This window comes from Misgurnus anguillicaudatus, chromosome 11 (assembly GCF_027580225.2).
Source record: "Misgurnus anguillicaudatus chromosome 11, ASM2758022v2, whole genome shotgun sequence".
Classification (NCBI taxonomy): Eukaryota; Metazoa; Chordata; class Actinopteri; order Cypriniformes; family Cobitidae; genus Misgurnus; species Misgurnus anguillicaudatus.
This window is the reverse complement of record NC_073347.2, coordinates 25,331,400-25,346,341: the sequence shown is the minus strand read 5'-3', so window position 1 is coordinate 25,346,341 and position 14,942 is coordinate 25,331,400. Positions and strand designations below refer to the sequence as shown.

At 37.1% G+C, this 14,942-nt stretch overlaps 2 protein-coding genes across 5 annotated transcripts; both read right to left on the bottom strand.

The window, feature by feature from the left end:
* Positions 1–396: 396 nt before the first annotated feature.
* On the bottom strand, positions 397–7,894 carry ccdc28b (coiled-coil domain containing 28B). Its single transcript, XM_055169976.2, has 6 exons — positions 7,037–7,894; positions 5,148–5,396; positions 4,597–4,769; positions 4,126–4,280; positions 2,556–2,578; positions 397–1,540 (listed from the first exon to the last, which is right to left on the bottom strand). Exons 2-6 carry the CDS (start codon positions 5,381–5,383, stop codon positions 1,486–1,488), a joined length of 642 nt encoding a protein of 213 aa, XP_055025951.2. The 5' UTR covers positions 5,384–5,396; positions 7,037–7,894; the 3' UTR covers positions 397–1,485.
* Positions 7,895–8,148: 254 nt separating this feature from the next.
* On the bottom strand, positions 8,149–14,872 carry tmem39b (transmembrane protein 39B). Of its 4 annotated transcripts, none has more exons than XM_055169952.2 (9): positions 14,659–14,872; positions 13,454–13,633; positions 13,094–13,313; positions 12,855–12,938; positions 12,566–12,720; positions 10,328–10,673; positions 9,348–9,535; positions 8,624–8,744; positions 8,149–8,515 (listed from the first exon to the last, which is right to left on the bottom strand). In XM_055169952.2, the coding sequence occupies exons 2-9, from the start codon at positions 13,579–13,581 to the stop codon at positions 8,282–8,284; spliced, it is 1,476 nt and encodes a 491-aa protein (XP_055025927.1). In that variant the 5' UTR covers positions 13,582–13,633; positions 14,659–14,872; the 3' UTR covers positions 8,149–8,281. The 4 variants fall into 4 exon arrangements, with proteins under 4 accessions (XP_055025927.1, XP_055025929.1, XP_055025928.1 ...); XM_055169954.2 differs by having other exon boundaries at positions 13,454–13,610; XM_055169953.2 differs by lacking the exon at positions 14,659–14,872 and adding an exon at positions 14,304–14,470.
* Positions 14,873–14,942: the final 70 nt, after the last annotated feature.

Here is a 14,942-nt window from a genome sequence, read left to right as displayed (position 1 = left end):
TTGTGCACATCATTTCCTTAAACCTGCATGCATTGTGCTAATGTTATATTACTGAAACTTTCACGGAATCTGTGGACTGGCTGTAATAGGAACAGTATTGATCTTTTATTGACTGTGCAAAGTTGTTTGTCTGCCATAGCTTTTTGTAGTAGTTCCTTTATCAGACCTTTATTGGAAAGCCCAGCACTGCACAGACGTCCTATATTAATGAGTTTTAGGATAGAGAGAGACAGCATTTTCAAACAGCTCCATTACAATATTGTGCTCCATGAAGAGAATCCCAAATAACAGAATTCCTCATGCTGTAGGATTCATTTTTTAAAACTAATACTGAATATCTTTTTTTTACCTGAAAAGGTAAATGCCTGACATGATTTCATCATACATCAATTATAATAATATAAAGTCAGCACACACAAATACTGGAAATTTCTTTCTGCATCATCAAGAATAACGAACAACTTCTATCAGAGTGTTTCTTTATACAAATTAAATAGCGATAAAAAACAACTGGTTTACAGACAATATACAGTATATAACATATTACTTTAAATAAATGCATGTCTATTTTGTGTACAAACATCTACAAAAACATCCAGTTCCATCAAGGAGAGTTTACTGTAAAACAATCAATGCAATCCAGACACTAAGAAGAGGCACTAAAATTGACAGTCTTTAACAGTCCTGAGTGAATAATAGCTACTCCACAGCCATTTACAGAATCATCCAAAAAACATAAACAAAACTACAAAATAAAGCCTAATTTTGTATTAGGTGATTTACAGATAATGTGATTGTTCCTACTTCTGTCACTAAAGATCAAGATTTTCAAGCACAAATTAAAGCAATAGTACATAAAAAAGAAAAATCTGCCATCATTTACTCTCATATTATTCCAGACCCATATGGCTTACATTGAACACAAAGTTTTGAATAATATCATGGAGCTTTCAGGCTTCTAAGAGGATGCAAAATCAACATTATATATAAGTTGTCTACTACTGTCATTTTTGACAGCCCCAGTCCTTGGATTTGTATTATCTTAAAGGGTGCAGAATATTCTGCAACAAATTTACATTTGTATTCACAAAAGTAAAAAAATCAAACCTTTTTGTTAAACTGAGCAAACCATTATCAGTATTAAATGAACCTCTAAATTCAGCTTAATTTTAATTAAACCATAATTATTATCGGTCAAAGCAAACATACACATGCTTAAAGCACTACAACCAATAGAAAATAACCTTCCTTTTAGTTGTCAAGGTCTTTATAATAAGTTAATTTACAGAGGCCTTTTTATAGTAAATGCTAACATCGGAGCATTCAGATAGAGAATGTGCCTTGATACTATTATCCTCACTTACAGAAATATAGCATTTAGCCTTGGATCCTTATTTTAGCTCTTACAGTGGAGTTGTGGTCATGGCAACTTGAGCTTTGGTCTGCACAGTGAGCTTGAAGGTCAGCTGGGTTCGTTTTCCTACTTCAGGTGCTGGAGGTCTTGGGCAAGTCTTGATTTTCTGCCAGGTGAAGTTTCTGTCTGGATAAACTGCATTAAGGAGATATGTTCTGCACATCTACGGCACAACCATAATTTCAACAATCTATCAAGGACTCTAGAGAACCAATTACATGTAAAAATGCTGACTCCAGGTCAGCTCGTCATAACACCCATATTCTATATCCATTAGGCTTCCATTAAAACACAATTGATCTTAGAACCATGCTCTTACTGGTTTGAGATATACAGCACCCGATTTTACTATAAGCTAAGTGCTTGGCTAAAAGCATTGAGAGCTTTTAAAATGGTTAACATAAAATCTCTGGATAAACAGAACTTGCTGGATGTCACATTTTATGTTTAATACTTGAACAGTGTTAAAATATCTCATTAAAACACTGCATTTGATTAACACGTAATTAATAACATGATTTAATCCATCTCTTTAGATAAACAGTACTGCGCAAAAGTCTTAGGCCACCATGCCAGAATTAGATTTGTTGTTTTTGCAATGTTATAGTGATCATATATAATTGTTTCTCAGTCTCTTTAATAGAATACATCCAGAAAATACAGGAAATGTGTATATAGTATTAAAAACTGTATAAAAATGTAAACTGATGTGTCAAGTTTTTAGGGTAAACTCCCCTTACACTTGAGCAATAGCAGGAAAATGCAGGATCTCTTAAACCTAAAAACAATTAAACCCTAATTTCTAATTTTTAAAAATTAAAAAATTAACATTCTGCTCAAAATCGCTCAAGATGTGTTTAGATAGGTCACACTAAACACCGACAATGCCTAAAGAAGACATTTAGTCCTGAATTAAAAAAAAAAAAAAAAAAATTTATTGTATTTTAATAAAATAGATTAAAATATAAATAAGGATGGACACTTAAACTTCTAAAACAACAAGTCTGGTGGTAGTGGCCTAAGACTTTTGCACAGTACTGTATCTTATCTTTAGCCACCACTGTCCCACTATGGAGGGAAAAACATCAGTAAGGCAAACACACATCTAAATGCATATAAACCACAATGTGGTGAAGGATACATTGAGCTGCTCAATTCTTCCAGCTAAGGGAAAGAAAAACAACAGAGATGCTTTCAAAAATGTAAAATAATCTAGACAAATTCTAGTAAATTGTTTCATTACACAAAATATAATTCCTTATTTTATTTTAGATTGCGGGGTGAAATGTTACCTTGACATTTGTGAGAAAAACACAGTGTTATATGGTGTGATTTCATCCACCCATTTTTGAACATATGAATACATTCGCATTGTGTTGGGCTTTGTACCACATGCCACTGCGCTGACAGCTAGAAGGGAAAGACTATCAATAGTAACTGTCCAGCCCTTCACAGGCTGATGAAGGAATTTGGTCAGACAGCAACACTTGGATGTGGTGGATCATGCAGGATCCAGCCAGAGGCCTGTACTCAGATACAGGGTATTATTGTGCTCAACCCACTCCTTTAGCATTTGCATGTTTTAGACAGTCACAGCTGAATAAAAGAGAACAAGTGGACTGGTGTTCTGTTTTTATCAAAACTGGAGTAACACCATCGTTGTGGAAAAAATATGGAGAATTATGAGATAAGTCATTGGCCTTTAAGTTCAGTATAACTGCACAAAACCTATTTGTATGATCCTGAATAGTACTAAAAGTGGTTCACTGGCTTGTATTCATAAGGGAAACCCTTTAAGTCAGTGGTTCTCAAACTGGGGGTCGCGAGATGGTGCCAGGGGGGCCCCAGTTTTATGACATTTCATAAAATACATTAATTTATCATGAATTCTGTGTAATTAAATCTAAAACAAAATAAGGCTACTAACCAACAGCACTACTTTGTATATTTTAATATGTTTTGTCTTATTAAAATGTTACGTTTTAGAACAAATTTGTTATAAAAAAAATTTGGGGGGCCGCGAAGGAATGCACCATATACAAGGGGGGCTGCACGCTGAAAAAGTTTGAGAACCACTGCTTTAAGTGCTATATAGCACCTATGCAGAACCATATGGTGCTATGTAAAACCATAAATGGTGCTATAGTCGTGCTTCTACATATGTGCTATGATTACGATCCAGTGAACAACTTTTAGTGCTATTAGCACCATTTTAAAAAAAATTGTGTGCAGGAATGGTCTATTATTTCCTGTGAAATTCAAGTTCAATGCACAAAATCCGTGTACGATCAGTGTGTTCTTGTAGCTCAATTGGAAGAGCTTTGCATTAGCAGTAAAAACGTTATGGGTTAGATTCCCTGAGAACACACATACATACTGATGAAAAATGTTTAACTTTAATGCACTGTAAGTAGGTTTGGATAAATGCATTTTCCAAATGCATAAATGCAGCTTGCAGAACTCAAACGGCTGATATTGCCCACAACTCATTGTGAGATTTAGTGATGTTGCACTGAATTAATAAATTAAATAAGTGAAGCTTTAATGAATAATTAAACGTAATTAAATAGTGAAAAGTACATAAATAATAAATGAAGAAAAGGAGAAAGGCAAGACATTATGTTTTGATGTGTTGTGTGTGATTGTTAATTTCCTATCACAAACGGAGTACACTTATAGTGCATAGTGTAAGAAGGCAATGTGCATCTTACATTTGAAAGCAGGTGTTCTAGATTGCGGTCCGAAGCAGTTTTTCTCTGATCCTCGGACAGCTCTTCCACGTGGCTGTCCAGACTGAAGTGAAGTCGTGCCAGGCGTTCCTGCATCTCCCTTACATGCTCTAACTGCTCAAAGGAGCACACCTTACCTATGCACGCACACAGAGATATATAACAACACAATAAGTCGAACAATTTGATAGATGAGTCATGTCCATAGCACTAATGGTGTGACATTACGTGCAATAGCTGAATGCTTTATAACACCTGATATCATGTGGCCTCAAAGCATGAAAATAGAAACAATAGAGTGTTACCATGTTATTAGCTGTCTCAAAAGCTTTTGTTACTTTTTAACACATCTTTGCATTCCCAAAAAGCCTAGACTGCCATTCAATTGTAATTACGGTCTAATTTTTGCAGAACAGCTTTAGTGTTAATGTCTCTTGTGTGAGTGCATCTTACCAAAAGCTTGCAGTTTTCCAGAGTGAAAGTCATTAAGCAAATTAAGGAGTCCTCCCTCCATCTCTCTTACATCAGAGACGTCAGTGAGGAATGAATGCTGGAGTGGTGAGGAGGACTGGGACACACGACTCGGCCCAGCAGGTTGAGGAGCTCTGGGCTTCTCTCTGTGAGGCCTGTAATTGACAGAGCATTCAGATTCATAATTAGGTAAACACTTGGTCAATAAGCACCCTTTTGAATGTACTAAAAATGCGTACTATTAAAACTATTTATGAAGGCTTTCATGATTAAAATGGTTAACACAGCTTATTTTAAACCCGGGTAGTCCTAATAAATAAATTATCTACAGAATTTCTTTTTTCTTTCACATCAGTCTCTCATACAACTCCCAGATTGACATTAACTTTTAAACATTCACACTTTATAGTTCTTAAATGATGTCTACAAGACGTTTACAAGCCATCATGTATTTAAGCTCATGATTTATATTGTTATAGACTGAATTCAACGGTGCTAACTGATACATCACTGATACACTGAGGAAAACAAACCTTGTGTTTTTGGGGGGAACCGGAGGAACAGCGAGGACTTCTATGGATGGCCCCATTGCTCCCACCGATCTCTTGTACTTGCCCCTGGGTTTGGGGGAAGGGGGCTGTGGCAGACCCAGCGAGAATGTGGCGCTCTTACTCGCCGGGAGAACAGAAAGCTTCCTTGGGTTGATGGGTGGAGGCGGGGGGTGGGGAAGGGACACTTTGGGGCTCCTCTTCTTCCTCTTGTCCTCCATGAGGGCAGTGGCACTTTTAAGAAAACAGAGATGAGAGATCAAACTCATCTACTGAGAATACAATATGATCTGAATACAACTGTATGATCTGATCTTTGAGGTAGGGTAGAAAAGCAAACCAAAGCATTACCCAAAATGGACAAACATAAAAGTTGGGTTTAGGCCATGAGAGTCCTGTTATGCTGTGTTCACACCAAACGCGAATAGAGCGTCTGACGTGAATTATTTCAATTTTAAGTCAATGTAAAGACGCGTTTACGTGCGTCTTGTGGCAAGAATGAGCCACAAGCGCAAATTGATGCGCAAATGACGCAAATTCGCGTTTGACGCCCGAGTTGAAAAATTGGAACGTTGCCGTCAATTCGCGGCGGGTTAACCAATCAGGAACCTGCTTGCTGCTGTGACGGCAGGCCAGCCCCGAAAAAACACTCCTTGCCCCTACCACAAGAAGCGAATTTCGTCGCGGACGCGTGACAGTTTAGCTTCAAATGCTTGATTTTTACGTGCGTCTATTTCGCTCTAGACGTGCGAATGCATTCAAAATGTTCAAGTGGCAAACTACACGTGGTAGACGCAAATTTGATGCTTTATTCGCATCTGGTGTGAACGCAGCATTAGCGTTACTTTTTTTTTAATCTTTATCACAGAACATTGAGAGCAAACACTAAACATTTACAGGTTGGATATGAATTAATTCATCTGACCTTGAACTGCCAACAGTACTGACAAATTCGGCCTTTTTTAAAAAGTCTGATATATTTGGTTGGGTTGCATAAAGCCCAATATGATTTACAGAGATGATTTTCTTGTTAAATGCCATATATAAACATTCTTATTGTAAGCTCTCATTTTAGTAGGTTTAATTTCCACCATATCTCCTCTATGCTTTATATGAAGAGAGTTACTCTCATTTTTTCAATTTTATTGACTTTTGTTATGTTTCCCGTTCCTGTGAAAAGAAATACTTTATCTGTGCTGAAATATTTTTAGACGCTTCAGGTCTCTATGGGACTCTCGGGTGCGTGCTGCCTGTCCACCAATGATACACTGATGTATTTCCTCTATTAAATATTCCTTTTTAAGTTGCAATATTTGATAATAAACCATAAATCGTTACGTTATTAAAGCTGCTTTTTCAAAAATATTGTGGTTAGGCATCTAATCTATAAAATATCTCTAAATGTGTTGACATGATAGCACCAGACAAGTAAATTACAGTATGCATAAAAAAGTATATAAATATATTCCATATATTAATCATGTTATTGCATACAAATAATAGTGGTAAATACGGAGATGTTGTATGTTAACTTACTTTACTCATACATACATACAATTACTGTTTAGTTCAGCGCACGAAATCATCTGGGTCAAATCTGATGCTTTTTTCACTCTCAATAATTAGTCCACCGATGTATAAAATGCACGTAATTTTAAAACAGTAAACAGGAACATATGTTTCGTAGTTTTGTTTTTTCCACGCGACACTCTTTTGAATAACATTCATTTTCACTTTCATGTCATATTGCGATAAAAACGATTTAATGCCGTTGCAATTATCGAAGAGATATTATATAGAACTGGTGAGATTTGCACAGTGATACCCATGACTGAGGCACGATGCGCTAATAGTGAACAAAAAGATTTACTTACCGGCTTAAGACGACGCTTTCCAACACAAATTTAAGACGACAGTTTTGGGGTTTCCATACCAATAATACAAAATGTTAACGCGGTGTGTTTCTAAAAGCCAATATCAGGTGCGTGTTGCTACCAGCTTGAGCTCTCCTGCTTCTTCCCGACCGCGAATCTGCTATTCGTACTATGGAGACGCTTTCTTATTAATATTCATGAATCAAGCTTTAGCCACTGGCCACTGGAAGCGTTTCACAACTCAACCCGCAGCCATTGGTAGGTTGCTGAGAAACGTCACGGGGACGTAATTAATATTCAATGAGCTTAACCTTCTGCATAGTACGATTTGTAACTTCGCTGGCATTCTGCGGTCACAATAATAATGCCCTGGAGAGCCAAAACCTCCCGATTAAAGTTACAAAGCATCACAATAAATAACCACAGGGTTAGCTGTTTAAACCACTAATATACCTTTACCAGATAAACACAAAACTCCATTTGATATCTTGAATTGTTAAAGTAAAAATTGACCGTGATCTGAGCAATTCAGAAACGTTTGCTGCCATCTAGGGGAGGCAGGAAGGGTACAGTAATGAACTAAATGATAAACCCTATAATAAAAACTGCAATAAACTTTCTGGTTACTTAAACTGGGAAACGATTCTTGGATCAACAGGCATTATATTTAAAGTGAAGTAAAATTGCTTTTATGACAACATTTGTGACCCTGGACCACAAAACCAGTCATAAGGGAAATATTCTATATTTATACATAATTTTGAAATTAAGTTTATTAAAAGCTGAATAAATAAGCTTTCCATTAATGTATGGTTTTTTATAATAGGACAATATTTGGCCAAGAAACTATTTATAATCTGGAATCTGAGGGGGTAATTTTTTTTTTAAATTAAGAAAGTCACCTTTAAAGTTGTCCAAATGAAGTCCTTAGCAACATATACCAAGCATTTAAAAAATCAATAATTTTGACCCATACAATGAATTGTTGGCTATTGCTACAAATATACCCATGCTACTAAAAAAAAAGGTTTTGTGTTCTAGGGTCACATATATCTCACTTGGGTATTAGTAATAGTTTAGTAATCCATTATAAAAACACTCAAAGGAACAAATTACAAAAATATGTCTCCTCTTTATTTCACGGTGAGTCAAACAAACAGACAAAAATGCAGTTGTAGAAAAAATAAACAGCTCTCATGCATGTTTTCTGTTCATCTGTGATAGCTGATAATAACTTATCCTTGTCTAACTGACTTTTTGATTGGAGGCACTGGCTGAATACGAATATGCCTTTCCCAAAACTATTCGGTCTCTGAGCAGTTTGAAAAAGGCGTAATAATTACTGAACAATATTAGCGCTAATGATATTGTCTGATGCCATTTCTCTGAACACATCAGTGAATATAGCTGGTAGAATATCATTGCACCCTCCAGGATTATGAGAATATTTAATATTCGAAGTGGTTTGTTGAAGAAAAACTGTAAAGACAAAGAAAATGAGAAAAAAGTGGTTATTAGCATTATATCACCACCAATACATCATGCCTCTCCTTAAATTATGTTTCTAAAATACATACTCATACTTACATAGAAACGATAATGTGAGACATCTGAGGGAACTGCTACATTATAATGGCCCATGGCCTTATAAACATTTTTATTGTGTTTGACCAAAACTCCATGTGGCCACATGTATTCTTCTGTCCATCTGTAGACACCAGAGAAGGAAAAAGAGCATAAGGAAAAGCATTTAAAAAAACATTTAATCAAATGTAAGAACAAAGTATACCTTTATCTAAACAGAAAATTATATTACACAAAACACATAACAGAGCAAAATTAATCTGTACTATTTGAAAACCACTGCAGATAAAGAATCATGTCTGAACAGAACAGAAATGTTTTGGATTTTTTAATTTATTGGATGTTGCCATTAATACAATTGCTATTGAAGGCCACACCACGGATCAAACAAACATGTTAAAACATGTAACACAAAGCAGACGTTCCTTTCATAAGTACACATTATTCCTTTAATGATAAGTTCACGCGTGAAAAAGAAATGTAAAAGAGAAGTGTTTAATTCAAATTAAACACCTTTAATAATACATTTGAATTTTTTTAGCATTGGGTACCTGTTGTACTTCCTTTTCAAACTTCCTAATTTCTGTACTTAACAAACTGATCCAGAAATCCTCTAAAGTGTTTGATTCTTTAATAGAAAACAATCTCTATTGCAACACACACATAAAAACTAACCAAAACCTATGAGTTTAATAGGAGTCCACCAGGTACCCCAGAGGAGACTTACATGTGCTGAAGGACGTTGGAGCAGAGGGATGGGTCCACCTTCTGCCAGCAGCCCAGGTGAGCTGCAGCTTTATGAAGCAGGTCGCAGTAACGCGGTGGCAGTAGGTGCCGCATAAGAATAACCGAAGTACTGACAGAAACAAGTATAAACAACTCACAGGACCATCGTTTGTCCACATACTGTGTGCTCTTGACGAATGCAGAAAAAGAGAGATGGACAATAATAAACACAAATGTAAAAGATATTACCCAAAAGAATCAATACCGGGGTTCACCAATACAATGCAAGTGGTTGCTTGTGTTACAACACATAGTGAGTACCAGGTTAAACAAATGACAAACTTATGTAAGTTCATACAATCTATATTCAGATTTAGTTAAAGTGAACTTTTTGACCATGACAATGAAAACAGAGCTTTGAATTACACATAGATAGTAGGAGCCCCACAAATAATGCACTAAAAAATTTGCATCTGTGATTTTTAGGCTGTCGGTTTATGTAACACATGTAATACGCATTTGCATAAAACCTGTCCATTTATTTGACCAATGACACATTTATTCAATTCGACACAATGAATCCATTTTGTTTAGAGTGATTTCTAAAAACCTATAAAGTTTTGAACAAAGTTACAAAGGATGTGTCTCTTATACACAAACACACCCTAGTGGAGCACCCAGATTTCAGTAAATCAGTTTTTGTGCATGCAAAATGAGTTGTGAGTTGTTGCATAAGTTTATGCTATGAGATATATTCAAATCTAATGCTAATTTGAATTGGCTTTCTGTGAAAAGATAGCAGCTAGTTTGTGTATATGCAAAGAATGAATAAATAGATTAAGTTAATCGGATCTAAATTTACTTATGTTTATTCTTACAGTAGCACCTGTGTCAGTTAAATGATACCGTTTCATTTCTCCAGTCATTGACATTGTGTGATGCAAGTGTACATGATGAAGACAAACTTTTCAATATTCTCACCTTGACGAACCAAACAGGTACGAATGCTACATAGTAGGCGCTGAGCATGGAGCTGACCAACACCTCCTTCATCCTCCAGTTAAAGTCCATCTTTAGGTACTCCACTTCTTTGCGGATTAGGTCAGGAGAGAGGCAGCAGGCGTGGGTGGGCATGGGCTGAGCACTGTACAGCTGACTGGTGTGTTGTTTCCATGTTTCCTTAAGGACTGAGAGATAGTCCCGTCCCCCACGGCCCAAACCACCAGCACCGTTGACCTCCTTAGAAACCATGCCACCTAAAGGTGACATACACCCAGCTCTCCGGAAATCGCAGCCGAGTTTGAAGAAGGGAATATACATTCCAAACCTGAGGTGGAAAGATAGAGTGGGACAAATATGAATATGTGTGTGATAAATATGAATACAATATTATTGTAGAATCAGAAAACACAGAAGTGGTGTACACATCACATAAGCCCAAATTGGGGCCAGGTGCAGGACAACTGGATATACAATCAAATAATACAAAGTGAAGTCCGCACACTGAAAAGTACTTCTCCATACAAATGTAAACACAGTTTAAGATGTTTTAGATCCAGTCCGAGAGCCTTCCGACCCGCCACCGAAAATGCACGCACGGCACACCGTCCATGTCCAAAAAGTCAACAAAAACATCATCAAAGTAGTCCATGCGACATCAGCGGGTCAGCCAGAACTTGTCGAAACATCAAAAATACATTTTGGTCCAAAATTAAAAAAAAATACGACTTTATTTAGCATTGTCTTCTCTTCTGGGTCTGTTGTTGTGAATCCTTGCTGAATCAATGATGCTGCTGACGTATTATCTGGTGCGCCCGAGCTTCGTTTACAGTCTGAGGGAGACACACGCTGTATTCAAGCTATTCAACATTGTTTGTATTTTGGTATTGCTATATATTTTTTAAATGGTGCATAAGTGTGCATGTCGTGGATGTCCTAATCAGTGTTGGGGGTAAAGCATAACAAGTAACGTGCATTACGTAATAATATTACTTTTCGGAAGTAACGAGTAAAGTAACGCATTACTTTTTAAATGTACACATTAATATTTGAGTTACTTTTTCAAAAAAGTAATGCAAGTTACTTTTTTTGTTTAATTAATTTGATTAAAAAATGATTTACTGAATTAAACTAAACTTAGTCACGTTATGCACTCTATGTGTATGCGTTCTGTGCGGGAACATTTTGAGTCAAAAACTGAGATGGCAGGCCAGATCTCGACATTTTTTAGATGAAATATGCCATTTCTGAACTTTTCAGTCATAAAAAACACCTGCAAGGCCTGAAAGAGATCAAGCCTCATCCAAGAAAAAGTAACGCAAAAGTAACGTGAGCATTACTTTCCATGAAAAGTAACTAAGTAACGCAATTGGTTACTTTTTTTGGGAGTAACTTAATATTGTAATGCATTATTTTTAAAAGTAACTTTCCCCAACACTGGTCCTAATCCCTCAGACTGTAAACGAAGCTCGGGCACACCAAATAACAGTGTCGTACGTCAGCAGCGGATTCACAACAGAACGGAATAAAGTCGTAATTTTTGGACCAAAATGTAGTTTCAATGCCTCAGGAAATTCTAACTGATCCACCGATGCCACATGCACCACCCTAATGATGCCTCCATTTCCCTCCTGGACATGGACAGCACACCGTACATACATTTTCAATGGCGGGTCAACAAGCTCTCAGACCAAATCCAAAACATCCCAAACTATGCTCAGAAGACAAACCGAGGTCCCATGGGCCTGGAACGACATGAGGGTGAGGCATTAATGACATAATTTTCATTTTTGGATGAACTAACCCTTTAACTCAATTATTGAGTGCAAGAATGTGACCCACCCTTGAGAACCCAGCTAAAGACATTTTTTTTTGTGAATTACTGTTTTCTACACAAAATCACCCTACATAATGTAAATAACATTATGTGTATATATAACTTATTATACGGTTATATCAAATATTAAAATCAACATAAAATAATTTCTAATTTTATAATTAGATTATTAGACTTCAGCATAGAGTTCACAGAAAAGGTCACAATTTGGCAGCTTCCTCTTTTTTGGACTGTAAAGGTTTTGATGTCTCAAAGTTACAGTATGCTTCCAAAGTACATCAACCTGATCCCTCATGATATAGCCCCTTAAATGCATGTGCAGAAAACAACAGGGAGTGCAAGTGCATGTATTATTACAATGTGATGTGTAGAGTATTACTCACGGATAGCAGAGGAAGAGGAGGCTGAGTAAAGAATATGACTTAAAAAGATAAATTAGTGAACGACACAAACTCCATCCTGCTAGAGTCAGGACAGCAAAACGAGCCGTCACCAGGAAGACAGAATGTGGGAAGGACAACTTCCCATTTTGCGATGCCTTGATCAGAAGGGAAAGAGAGAGAAAGGGCGAGAGAGATTGCACTACTCATCAATCTTCTAACCAACTATTCAAATCAAAAAGCTATTAAAATGTCAGGGAAAGAAATATGAGTGAGATATAATGCACATTACCTCTTTTACTATGGCAGCTATTAACCTGCGTGCCAGCACGATAATGGTGAACACCAACATATTGTAATCAATAAGGTGGAAGTTCTACAAAGAAAAAAAAATGAAGATGTCATGTACGCATTCTGGACACAAAGGATCCTTTTATCAAACAAAGCAGCATGTAGAAAAAAAACAGATAGTTTTGGTCTACAAGATATGAATGTGAAGTTTCATTTTAAACCCTTGGACATGTGACTCACCAAAGAGGTGTGTGAAGGTGGATGTGATGGGGGGTACCACCACACGGTTTTGTAGATGTTGACATAATGCACGAATAAAGCTGTAAGATGGCACACAAAGAGATGCAGCTCAAACAGGACGTTCCGGTCCACAGAGAGTTCCGGAATTTTACAGTGCTTCAGCGGCACCACGGTCTGAGTGGCAAGCGGTGGGCTGGAAATTCCCGTTCCGGATCCATTCCTTAAATTTCAGCGCAATTTAGATAAGGTTAAATCGTTGGAATGGGGCGTTACTATAGCAACTGAAATTAGATCAATGGGGAAAAAATGATGCATTCACACATTTTTCCCATCACCTCTCAACACACACACTTTCCTTACCTGGCCCGTGATCTCACACCTGTCACAGGTGAGCTAGTCGAGTGGTTGCCATTGCCAACAGAACCGGTCTCACTGCTTAGCGGAGAACGGCAGTATGTTCTATTCGTTCCTCTTCTTCCTCCCGCCATTCCAGATCCTCTCTCCCAACTCTCAATTCCTAGTTGGTTACAGTTTAAACACCTACAGTGACAAATTCACACAAGCTTTACATTAGAACAACATGACATTAAATTAGACTACATCTAATCACTATATATGATGATATATTGCATATCATATAATGACGAAGACTATGTTTAATCTAAACTTCCGTATTTGTTTTAAATAATTTTTGAAATTGTACAGAAAGGGTGCCCAAGAAAACCTGTTTAATACATAATGGCTGTTCCTTACATGCATGTTGTTAACAATAACAACAGTCTGACTCACTCAACAAGGACTGTCTCTTTACTAACTTTTTCATGGGTGTATTTTTTAAATGTGAAAGCTACTTTCACTTGCGCCTTGTCTTTCTGGATTAGTTCCTCTAGATGCATTGTAAAACCTTTTATGGTAGTAATTGTCATGGCGGTGGGAAGCCTTGTGATGAAAGATGATTTAAAGCTACATGCTACTGTACATAGACTTAATGTTATACCTGCAGATGCTTAAGAATCCTCTTACAGGAGAAATGCATAGATTAAATCAAACCTGTTTGCACAGTCTATGAGATCAGATAATGTACACTGTGTTGTCAATAAAGGGCTCACTGCAACCACACAAAAACAAAACTAACCATTGTATCATGTGCGCCAGAAGAAAACACAAGGAAGACTCGCATGCACGAGCACCACTTAGATAAAGCTGATACCTTAAAAGGCTTGCCAGAGGACGCACACCCAATGCATATACGTTACGTTTTAATAAAAAGTCGATAATATCCAACTAAAACGGGGAACGATGCTGCCTGGACGTGCTAGGGATATCTGCAGCCCTGCCTATGTTGATAACCAAATTTGCGGAAGCGTTGCACTCAAATACGTAGGTTTAAAGGCACATTGCTGCTTTTTAGCGTATAAAACCACGCTGCTTTATAAAACGCAATCCATTTATCGGGTCTGGTTAAGTCTCACCACCCTGAAAAGTAAGTGCAGGGCAGAATATAAGACTGCGGCCTAGTTATCTTACATTTGCACCTAATGTCAAGAATCACAAAGGTCTCTTACCTCTTTAAACCGCGAGGTTTAGTTGAACAAAAGGCGATGGTAGGACTGACGTTGACATACACTCAATACTTGGTTAAGTTAATTTCTAAGGATCGTAAATTGATTGTTTTCTTTCTGACAGTAAACGATTAGGGTTCATTCTGTTGATGTTGTACCGCAGTGATCAGGGGGGAGGCGTTCGTGCGTGCGTGCTTGCGTGTTGGGTAGTGTGTGAGATCAAAGCGCATCACGTGGTTGTACCTCAGGCACATACATTACATTTCACTGAACCAGTTTAATAATTG

Bases quoted from the DNA above. Each gene is read 5' to 3' on its own strand.
- tmem39b (XM_073873416.1), bottom strand. The intron at 12,939-13,093 runs GTGAGTCACATG...TTTTCTTTGTAG, and splicing joins CACCTTCACACACCTCTTTG to AACTTCCACCTTATTGATTA. The intron at 8,516-8,623 runs GTAAGTATGAGT...TTGTCTTTACAG, and splicing joins TCTCACATTATCGTTTCTAT to TTTTTCTTCAACAAACCACT.
- ccdc28b (XM_055169976.2), bottom strand. From the start codon at position 5,383: ATGGAGGACAAGAGGAAGAAGAGGAGCCCCAAAGTGTCCCTTCCCCAC. The intron at 4,770-5,147 runs GTTTGTTTTCCT...TGTCAATTACAG, and splicing joins GTTCCCCCCAAAAACACAAG to GCCTCACAGAGAGAAGCCCA. The intron at 2,579-4,125 runs GTAAGATGCACA...TCTTTCCCTTAG, and splicing joins TAGAACACCTGCTTTCAAAT to CTGGAAGAATTGAGCAGCTC.